The sequence below is a fragment of the Bactrocera neohumeralis genome, unplaced genomic scaffold (genome assembly GCF_024586455.1).
Source record: "Bactrocera neohumeralis isolate Rockhampton unplaced genomic scaffold, APGP_CSIRO_Bneo_wtdbg2-racon-allhic-juicebox.fasta_v2 cluster11, whole genome shotgun sequence".
NCBI lineage: Eukaryota > Metazoa > Arthropoda > Insecta > Diptera > Tephritidae > Bactrocera > Bactrocera neohumeralis.
Window position 1 is genome coordinate 7620370 of NW_026089624.1, and position 11886 is coordinate 7632255.

The following is an 11886-nucleotide window of genomic DNA, read 5'->3' on the forward strand; positions in this document are numbered from 1 at the left end:
AAGTTGTAGATATTTTCGTCTATTTAGGAACCAGTATTAACACCACCAACAATGTCAGCCTGGAAATCCAACGCAGGATTGCTCTTGCCAACAGGTGCTACTTCGGACTGAGTAGGCAATTGAAAAGTAAAGTCCTCTCTCGACGAACAAAAGCCAAACTCTATAAGTCGCTCATAATTCCCGTCCTGCTATATGGTGCAGAGGCTTGGACGTTGTCAACAACTGATGAGTCGACGTTGCGAGTTTTCGAGAGAAAAGTTCTGCGAAAGATTTATGGTCCTTTGCGCGTTGGCCACGGCGAATATCGCATTCGATGGAACGATGAGCTGTACGAGATATACGACGACATTGACATAGTTCAGCGAATTAAAAGACAGCGGCTACGCTGGCTAGGTCATGTTGTCCGAATGAACGAAAACACTCCAGCTCTGAAAGTATTCGACGCTGTACCCGCCGGGGGAAGCAGAGGAAGAGGAAGACCTCCACTCCGTTGGAAGGACCAAGTGGAGAAGGACCTGGCGACGCTTGGAATATCCAATTGGCGCCACGTAGCGAAAAGGAGAAACGACTGGCGCGCTGTTGTTAACTCGGCTATAATCGCGTAAGCGGTGTCTACGCCAATTAAGAAGAAGAAGATTATTCACCATATTCGTAGCCTCAGACAGAAGGTGATATCCGTGGCTTGGACAGGGATTGCCTTTATTTTGCTTCCTGGCGGAAGAACGGCACATAATATATTCAAATTTCCAATACCTTTGACTGAATCTTCTGTTTCTCTTATTAAGCCAGATAGCACCCTCGGAAAAGCAATCAAATGTTCTACAGCAATAATATGGGACGAAGCTAGCATGGTTCCTGGGACTGTATTACTATGCTTAGATCGATTATTACGTGATATTCACCAAAATGAAATACCTTTTGGTGGAAAGGTTATTTTATTAGGTGGTGATTTCAGGCAAGTTCTTCCTGTGGTGCCCAATAGCTCACGCGCCGCTATAGTTGGTAATTGTTCGAAACGGCGCTCCCTTTGGAAATTTTTTAGGTGTCTCAAACTCTCAACGAATATGCGTTCTAAAGAATCCTTATACAACAGTTTTCTTTTGCGTGTTGGAGACGGTCGAGAGCTCTCTCCAGAGTCGAAAATCAATATACCAGAAGAGATAATTTTGCTAAATGAAAATTTAGTGGATTTGGTATTTCAGCCTCAGTCTGGTGTTATTAGTCAAAACCATTTGAAGGATCGGGCAATTTTGTGTCCAAAAAATTATCACTGTACGATAATAAATAGCGAAATAGTAAATATGTTGCCCGGTGAAGAAAGGGTATATTATAGCGTGGATACTGTCGTTTCTGAAGATCCTCAAGAGCATGTCAGATTCCCTACAGAATTTCTAAACTCCCTTAATTTCAGTGGAGTAGCGCCTCATGAGTTAAGGCTTAAGGTTGGAACAGTTGTGATGTTGATCCGCAATCTTAATACAAATGAAGGGTTGGTCAATAGGACTCGCTTGATAGTAAAAGCACTACATTGTAGTTATTTGGAGGTCGAAATTTTAACCGGTGAATCACAAGGGAAACAAATTTTATTGCCCCATATAAATTTACAGCCCAGCGAATCAACATTTCCTTTTATTTTTAAGCGTCGCCAATTTCCAATAATTGTAGCATTCGCAATAAAATTACAATAAACAAATCTCAAGGGCAGACTCTAGCAAGAGTTGATGTTTTCCTCAAAAAGGATTGTTTTACGCGTGGGCAGCTGTGCGTCGCATTGAGTCGAGTACGATCTTCTCAAGATATCAAAGTTAAGACTTACGACCAAAATAAAACCACTACGAATGTAGTTTTCCATGAAGTATTTGAATAAATTGAGTTTTTATAAAAAAAAATTTTTTACTTTTTTCATTTTAAATAACGGAGTCCCCCGATTATCGGGGGTTATTACTAGTATAATTTAATATATAAATATAGCAATTACACTTGTTAGGTAAGTATTTGAAATATATATCTATGTATGTATATACGTTTACTTTTTATATAATGTTTCAATATGTATAACATATGTATGTTTGTATTTATTTTTATTTGTTTTCCTCGCTTCGCATTTGATTTGATATTTGGATTTATGCTGAGAAAATTTCTTTTTGGAATATCAAGCTGTATTTATGTACTTGATTTAACTGTTTTAAATAATGCAGCAATTTAAATTGAAGACATGAATTATTACAGTTTGGGTACTGATTTTTTGTTAGGGTTTTAAATAGGAAAAACCGTAACTTAAAACATACATATGTACATATTTATGTGCATATATTAAATCTAAAGTTGAATTGATACGCTCACTTTGATTTTAATTAACGTATGTATGTACGTATATGCCCTTTTCCTTGCCAATTCCTATCTTCCAGCTGCCTGGCTCCTTTTGCGTATTGTTGTTTGTAGGTATGTTTATATTTTTAAGTTCGCGCCCGTATGTTTGTTGTATTTATATTCTTTAATTTGGGGGTTACGCGCCCGGTTTATGTGTTCTTTGTTTTTGTAAAATTTAGTATGCTTTGGTTTTGTAAGTACCGCAGCTTTGGTTATTTTTTGTTTTTTTTTGTTTGTCACTACACTTCACCTTACTGCACTGGATTTGGTTTTGTTTTATTGTTTCACGCTTGTATGTCTGTATGTTTTTTGTTGTACCTTTTGACTGTTTTGTATATTTTGATTTTTCATGTAATTTGATTTATTTTTGTCAATTCACATTCTCTGTTGCCACCTTGAATCTTCATATATTTCCATTCGTACGTACGAATATATGTAAATATATTTTTTAGTACACTGTTCTGCAGTTTCTTTTTGGTTGTATATATAGATATATTTATTTCACCACTAGAGAGCACTTTTATAGTCACCGCACAATTATTATTATTTTTTCTATGTTCCCACACACATACATATGTGTTTAGTTGAAAAATTAGTTGATTTTATTATTTTTTTTTTGTTTTTAATCCATAGTGCTCGAAGGACCATGAATAAATTTGTAATAAATTAGTTTATCGATGAGTACCAACCACTCAATCTAAATGATTCCACTTGCATTTACATTCGCGAGAGTATTTAAAACGAAAAAAAAGTTATTTATTCAAGGGTACAATTTATTTAAAGTTCCCGTCCATCTACAATACAATGTTTTTTTGAAAATATATCGCGTCGAATCGAGGTAGAATGCGTTGTATCGATGTAAGTCGGCGCAGGCGGAACGATGATGATCGAAGCAAAATGAAGGAAAGTCACGGCGCAGTGTAGAAGCGAAAGTTGAGAAGCCAATTGCGTAGACGAATTTAATGTTGAATTGTTTAGGACGAATTGTTGATTGCAGGTGCTGCCGAAAGGTGTCGACGCGGCGCAGTGTCAACGAATCGAATGTAAATGTGCGGCTTGTATAGGTCGAATTGTGTCGAATAGCTTAGTACGAATCATGTTTCCTATCCTGCTGTCCATCCTTTTTGTTTAGCGGGTGTGGTGAGATGTGTTGTAGTCATCCGCTGTGGTGAATTGCGATATAGCATTAGGATGTGCCAGTTTTACCGGGTATAGGGGGTGGATGCTTAACTCATTTAAACATCCTGGGCCCCTTAGGCGAATATTTTGCCTAGTATGATATTTTTGTATAAGCTGTTGCATGTGTTTCGGCATACTGCTGATGGAGTAGTCGAGGCGCAGACACCATTCTGACACCAGAAGTATCTGATGGAGGAGTTGTAATATACTCACATTTATCCGGGTGTGCAGAGAACGGATTTTGGTTTAAAACATATTTTAGTATGTATTTGCTTTTACGTGCATACGATAAAAAAACTATGTATTGTGGACTAGTTTGTAACTGCTTTTCGTAGTTATTATATTTGCGGTTGTTTTTTTGATAAGTTTATTATTTATATTTCTTATTTCAAATTTCTTGACCGTCGGCTTGTGAAGGCTTGCCGTTTATTTTAATTGCTTTCTCTGTATCTTTGACAATGGTTTGTAATTTCTTTATTATTATGAGGGATAGTAACTCCACGCCTGGCTCAGATATGGCTAGAATGGGTACTCCTTAGCCCTGGAGTTAGGGATCTTGCAAGGGAGTGGCCGTGATAGAGAACGGCTTCAATTCGTGGAGTAGATAATTCTTTATACTTAATTTGAAGCTTTCTATAGCTGAATTCCATAACTCATCCATATGAGGAGCGGTTTCATAGATGCGATAAGAGCGATCTTTGCTTTTTGTAAGTGTAGGTACGTCACTCTATCGCATTGGGAATATCGTGATTCCTTAACTTATTTTTGAGATTTTATTAATTTTTGAAAACGTATGAAAGTGTCGATTTTTCGACATTTTGATACAACTGTGCTATATTTTATGTTTTAGTGCGTATGCACTAATTTGGCGTTTAGTAGCCCGCCGCCGTTCTAGGATTTGTTCCGAATTGTTTTTTTTTCCATTATTGGCGAAAGCCATCCTGTGGGGCCGAAAAGTTGTATATGCTTTTAACAATTTGGATTGTCAGAGGTAACTCTGACATTGTTTTTTATACCTTTATGTGGGGTATTGCAAAATTGTGGCTCTAGTGGTTGTCGTACGACGTACGGGCCATTATTTGATCGAGTAGTTGTGGTTTTAGAAAAGTACTCAAAATACTGATCTTCTTTAGTTTTGTTTAATATTTGGGGAAGGTTCCCTCTGTTTTGAAATTTCCTTAATTGTGAATTAAGACATTTATTTGATTTTTTCTCAACTTGAGTTGGTGTGGTGGTAACTAGTTCTGTAACTAGTCCACTTTGTGTTTGGATGTGCAGCGTTTGAGCTTTTTGTGCCTTTGAGCAACATGGTGTCTCTTGGCTTTTTTTGAATTTTGGGTTTCGGGATTTGCTTTGGCAATTAAACCCGTGGTTCTTTGTGAATAAGCGCTTCTTTGGGGTGGGATAGAATATCTGCTGTAATGAAGCATTGAGTGGTGTCTTTTGTGACAATAAAAGAAATTATATTTGCTTTTGCAATTTTTAAGATTGTGTGTATGGGTCAAGCAGTTTGTACAGAGTCTTCTTGATCTGACAAAGTTGTTCCTTTCCTTAATATTTAATTTCGTAAATTTCTCGCAAATTTTAAGTTTATGCCCTCTTGTGCATAGTTCGCATGACGTATGTTTTCTTTTTCGGATGTGAAAGATTGTGTTTTGTGAAAGTTTTTGTTTAAATTGTTTTTGTTACTAACTTGGGGTCTATTTAAGCTTCTATTTCGGTCGTGTTTGTTCTTAGATTTGTTTATTTTTTCTTCTAACCTTTCCGCAATTTCATATTGGGTGGTGAGAAAATCTTTTATTTGTTGACACGTTGGGCACTTTTTTCGAGATGAGAGCTATTGCTCCCATAGAAGTAACGACTTTTCTGGTAATGTGGTGGTGCAAATGTTTACCAGAATTGGGTCCCAGCTCTCTGTGGGAATATTTAGTGTCGATAGAATCGACAGTGGATTCTAGTTTGAGGAATTCTACAATTGTTTCTTTCTTAAATTTTGGCAAGTTCATTAGTGTCGTTACTTGCTTATCGACCAGTATTCTGTCGTTTTCATATCTAGCTTTTAGAGCTTCCCAAGCCAAATTGAAATTGTCGTCCTTTAATGCGAACTGTTTGACTATTTCGCCTGCTTGACTTTTAGTTTTGTATCTGAGGTGATACAATTTTTGCGCATGTAATAATTGAGGATGGTTTATGTACACGGCCGTGAACATGTCCCGGAAGGACGGCCATTCTTCATAACCTCCGTAAAAGGTTTCTGTGTCACATGCGGGCACCTCGAGGTGGATGCCTGAACTTGCCTCTTGATATTGTTGCATTTGTGGCAGCTCTACTCTACTGTGGGGAGTAGGTGCAATTGCTTTTATTAGCTTTAATTGATCGGAGATCATAGCTTTCGTTTCCTCATATTGGTCTAAGTAGTTTTCGTATATTGCGGTAGCAGATAATTTAAAATCGTCAGAATCTACAATGGCGTCATGAGCCGTTTGGAAGCGAGTCCAAAAATTTTTAAGATTTTGGCCTTTTACTTCCAATAACGATTCAGAGTTTTCGTGAATCGGAGAGGAGGCAAATCTAGTGCAGTATCTTAATAAACTGTCACTTTGTGAAATAAATTTTACAACCTGTTTCGAGCGTGTGGCTCAAGATGTGTTTTGATTTTTGTTGTCATTAACCATTTTTGTAAAATAATATTATTTATTTATTTTATTTTAGTTTTAAGTTTGCAAATATCCGCACTTTTAATTTATAAACACCTTTTACGTCCGTATGTTAGTATTTGGGTACATCCTAATACTTGGACTTGTATGTATGTATGTATGTGCTTATGAAGGTACTTATGTTTTGTGCAATTGAGAGCTCGCTGAGGAGATCAATGCGCTATTTACCTAAGTATGCACGAATTGTTTGTGTATTTATAAGTTGGTTATCATAAGTAATTGAGAGCTCGTTGGAGAGATGCCACGGTGTAGGAGGGGAATTCACTAAATTCCATACCTCTGCAGTGTCTCCCGACAGCCCTTTTATGAGGTCTTCGTTAGAAACTGAACAAAGAACTGGTGGAACAGTCAAGGTAATAGTCTTCCAGTTAATCATATCGTAATAATTATTAGCTTTGAAATTCAGCTTTGGCACTTTATTACATCTAACCCTTCCATTTACAGTGTCAGACTTTTCTTCTCTGGCTGCCAGAAGACGGTCAAGAGCCAACTTTCTGACTTCTATCCGTTCGTCAGTCATCATACTAAAGAGAATGTTTTCTGGAAGAGCAAAGAAAGCATTCTGTTGAATGTTTGAATCGACAACCTTGCGCAGTTTAGCAGGTAAGTATCTCGACCTTTGAATTGCAGCATAGAGATGGCGCGAGCCATCTTTGATTGAACTGTTGAATCTTATTGAGAACCACAAAGGTGAGTAAACTGTAAGTATGTACTTGACCAAAATCTTCATTTCCATTGTTGTAAATGTATAATCTGAGAATTCTATTTGCACAGGTGAGCTAGCGAGATTTGCACATGTTACCTGGATGCATCGCCGCTAAATCTGAGGAACATTGACCGGAAACTGCTTCTGATATTTTATAGAGATAAGCTTGGTCTGTGCTAAGTTGGGTCGGATTAAAAACCTCAGAAGGTAATTGGCAGGATGGAAAACTTTCAAATTTGACAACAAGCAACTTCTCACAATCAGGGAGCGGTTTACCTATGTCGCCAGAGAATGTATTTGGACTCTTTGAGACACCATCTATGTGTTCGAAAAGAGCACGAAATGGAAGTTCGTTGAAATGTAGAAGAGAAATAACCCACTGTAATGGCCTACCTATTCTTTCTACTAGTTTCCGAATGATTCCACCTTTCCAACCTGCGTTCGTGTTGGTGCCATCAGCACCGACAACTTCTAGATGTTCCACATCAACTGAATTGTCTTGTAAATGTTGCTATGTAGCTTGCGTCTCATCCTCAGCTGACCCGGAAGGAGAGGTGACGCTATAAGAGAAATATGTTTCTCTTTAGACCTTCGCTGACTTGGGTAAGTGTATTGTCTTTGCGGCCGTCAAAATACAGCCCATATACAGAGTCAATACTTTCGGTGTTTTGGAGCTTAACTCCAACACTTTTTTTTGCCCGACTAATCTTGCATTTGTCAGTGACAAAGCTAGTCTGATCCTCTGTTATCAAACCTGCTTTCTTGGCATCCAGAAAAGCAGATGAAACAATCAAGGCCGATGCTCTATCACTTACTCCAAATCTTTGGGCAGCTAAAGCAGTGTGTTCTAATACTAGTGTGTTTTATTTGGTTTTAGAGGATGGAAGAGAAAATTCATGATCAGCATCGTTTTTGGAAGAATCCATGTGCGACGCACCTACATTGTTGTCATTTGTATGAGAGTCTGGCTGATCTGAACGGTCACGTGTTCTAGCTGATACTTTTCTGGTAAGTGTTGATGTTGAATGACGTTTTGAAAGCTTTTCATTACGTTCATTTTTCTTTGTAATATTTTTTGTTTCAGGTAGAACTCAACACTTCCAATGCGACCAATTCTTCTGGTTCTCTGGTCCAAGAGAAATGGTTGTTCATTGATAGGAACTTTCCTTTCCTTTGGACAAGTACAAGAAGAAAAATAAATGCATTTACAAGCAGCGATGTCAAATAATTTTTCGGCAGAAGAGACAAATTCGTCTCTTTTAGAACTCAAACCTATTGGGTTCCTTAAAAACATTTGTTTAAGAGTCAGAAATTTCTTATGGTATGTGGTGAGCATTTGTACAACTCTGGTGTGTGAAACTATCGGAATAGATGACTTTTTGAAACTTTTTACTCCTAGGTTCATAGTTGTCGCCTCGGAGTCGCCCTATACGAAATCTTTCAAATTGATAACACAAAAGAACATCCTGGTAAGTAGGTAACTGGGACTTAGAGAGATTGTACGGATATATGCCAAACAAAGGACATTTCTGTCTAAATTTAAATTTAGATACAGACATTTTGAGTTCTGTGTTCTGTTGAGAGAATATAAGTGATAGCACTCGGCGAAATCAACGACAATAGTGAAGGAACTCGATGAAAAAATATTTATGTGGAAACTGGTCCGAACGTGCCGTATGGCGCAGGGAAATGAATGTAAGTGATAGAACTCGGCGAAATCACCGACAAGAGTGAAGGAACTCGATGAAAAAATATTTGTGTGGAGACCTATCCAAACATGTCCTTTGGCGTAGGTGAACGGGGATCTGGGGAACGGTTCGTCCTACGGCCATGATCACATATACCATTTCGGTAGCAAATCACGTGACAAATAATTTTTGTTTTACACATTTTGCCATGAGATGCGTATTTCAGGCGCTAGGTAGACAATTTCACGATTTTAGGCGAATTTCCGAAATTTCAAGGCCGGAGTTGGGGTTGAAGATGCAATCCGATCTCAAAACAAAAAGTTGCATTGGAATCAGGAAGTACTGAGGCAACTTTTCCGCACTATTAGAAATCCCGAATCGAAAAAAGTCCGGAATCGACCCACCCTATTGTATAGTGTGTCGAATAGCTTAGTACGAATCAGGTTTTCTATCCTGCTGTCCATCCTTTTTGTTTAGTGGGTGTGGTGAGATGTGTTGTAGTCATCAGCTGTGGTGAATTGCGATGTATCATTAGGATGCGCCAGTTTTACCGGGTATAGGGGGTGGATGCTTAACTCATTTAAACACCCTCCGTTTACATATTTTTTTTTGTAAGATTTCAATCTGGCCATCGCTCGTTTCCAATTGCTAAACGTCAAAACCAGAACTCGATCAACTGTCAAAGTTTAGGTGGTTTTGACGGTTGTACCCCCCAATTAGCAACTTAGCATGTCGCATACCATGCGCTCGTTGCCAATTCCCTTCTCTGCCCACTCTTTCTTACTTACGGAGCAGCTTCTTTACGGTATGGGGGCCCACGCCGGTGAATGGTTGGGGCCTACCATATTGGTCGAGGCTGCAGAGCGGGCAAGCTCATCAGCCAGTTCGTTGCCTGCTATACCTCTATGATCAGGCATCCAAATTAGGTGCACATGGTTTCGTTCAGCTAGGCTGTTCGTCCGTTCTCTACACTCCTGCACTCATAGCGATTTGATCTCGTAGGAGGAGATTGCTTTTAGTGCCGCTTGACTATCGCTGAGTACGGTTATTCGCTCATTGCGGTAGTTGATATCGAGGTTTATCTCTATACATCGACTTATGGCAAAGACCTCTGCCTGAAAAATGCTCGGAAAGCTACCTATCGGTATCTAGAGTTTGGTGTGTTGACCCGCGATCCCTGCCCCAATTCCCTCCGACGTTTTCGAGCCGTCGGTGTACCACAGCGTTAGCTCAAGAGTGGCGTCGTTCCACTCATTCTTTTTGACGAGGGTAATCTTGAACTTCTTCGTGAAGTTAACCTTATTAGTAATGTGTTCTTCGGGAGGAGTGCTATTGGAATAGTACCACTTATCATCTCCATCCTCTGGGACGAGATTACCTTACCTTTGCCACACCCCTCTGCTGTCATTTGCAGAAGTGAATGCTTGGCTACTTGACCGATCACCAAATGAAGCGGTGTGAGTTCCATCAGGACCTCCAGAGCTGCCGTTGGGCAAGTACGCATTGCGCCCGTCATGCAGACACAAGCTAGCCGCTGCAGCTTCGATAGTTGGGTTCCTACCGAAGCTTGCGATGGTATTCAAGCTCAGGAAACCGCCCCATACGTGATTATCGGTCGCACAATCATGGTGTACAACCACCTCACGATTCTTGGCTTGCAGCCTCAGGATTTTCCCGACAGCCGATTGCACAACATTAATGCTTTTGTTGCTTTTACCAGGGTCTGGTTCACATGCTACTTCCACCGCAAAGTTGCATCCAGCGTAAGACCAAGATATTTGACCCTGCTAGTCATCTCGACCTCTCTACCACCGATTGTGAGATTCCTGAGACCGGGTAGAGACCTGTGTCGCGTAAACGGAACTACGGTCGTCTTTGAGGGGTTGATACTCAATTCAACTCCTCTGCACCACCCTCTTGCCAAGTTTAGACCTCGTTGTACCAGGTCGCAGAGAGAGTCCTCAAATTTACATCTGGCTTTGATTACAATGTTGTCCGCATACCTTTGGCATCGGATTCCATTGTCCGTTAGCAGTGCTAACAAGTCGTACACGACTAGGCCCCATAGTAGTGGTGATAGCGCACCACCCTGTGGGCAGCCCCTTGTTGTGCCGAGACGAATCCTTGTACCTTCCACTGTAGTCTCAGCAATTCTGGTGCGCAGTACGGCCTGTATCCATCTACGCACCGGTGCTGCCACATTCCTTCTATCCAGTGCCCTGGCTACACTCCTGTGAGATGTGTTGTCAAAGGCACTTTCTATGTCCAGGAAGGCACATAGCATCACTTCCCCACTCTCCAGTGAACTTTTTATCTCCGAAGTTAACTGGTACGGAGCCGTATTGGTCGATCTTCCCGCTCTGTATGCATGCTGAGCAGCACGCAGGGGTGCAATCTTCAACGCCTTCGAACTTATCTCATAGTGTATGATATTTTCCATAGTTTTTAGTAGGAAGGAAGTTAGGCTAATTGGCCTGAAAGATTTGGCCAGTGAATAGTCCTTTCTTCCTACTTTGGGTATGAAGATCACCCCAGCCGTCCTTTATAACTCAGGGATATACGCCATTGCGAGGCTCTCCGTCAGCAGCCGAACCAGGTGTGGCAGCAGAATCTGCTCACCCTTTTGTAAAAGCGCTGGGAATGTACCGTCCACTCCTGGAGAATTGAACTTCTCGAACGAGGCCATTGCCCACTTGATCGAGTCCGCGGTTAACATTTGTTTCGCGATTGCCCAGTCGGAGCGGGATGGCCTGTGTTCAATTACGTGTAGACACTGGTCTTCCGGAATAGTCTCCGGGAAGTGTGCACTCTGTGGCTCTGTCTTCCGCGCTGGTCGTAACAGTCCCGTCGCTTCTTTTAATTGCTAGCACTGTGTCAATCTTGCCTCTAGCCAGCGGCTTGTGCAGTCGAGCCACTTCCGATGTGGAGGTGACATTTTCACAGAATCTCCTAAAGCTAGCCTGGTTAGCAGACTTAATCTCCTTATTATACAGAGTGAGGTTGCTCCTATACTCTTCCCAGACCCTTGTACGCTGTGCTCTATTAAATAGACTACGTACTTTTTTCCTGAGGTCTGCAAGCTTTCTTGACCACCAGGGACAGTTGCGCCTGTCTGTGGGCACTTTCAGGGGCCAACTGACATTGTAAGCGTCAATGATGGATCCGTTCAGTGCAGATAACCTGCTTTCTATTCCCGGGCCCGTAACGCTATTGTCAGTCTGCCCCT

General features: G+C 40.6%; 1 protein-coding gene across 1 annotated transcript in view; it reads right to left on the reverse strand.

Moving 5' to 3' along the window:
* LOC126765882 (uncharacterized) overlaps positions 1 to 10726 on the reverse strand; it is a 17081-nt gene extending 6355 nt beyond the window's left edge. The window contains exon 1 of the mRNA XM_050483555.1: positions 10664 to 10726. Within this exon, the coding sequence (XP_050339512.1) occupies positions 10664 to 10726 (63 nt within the window). The remainder of the gene's footprint in view (positions 1 to 10663) is intronic.
* Positions 10727 to 11886: the final 1160 nt, after the last annotated feature.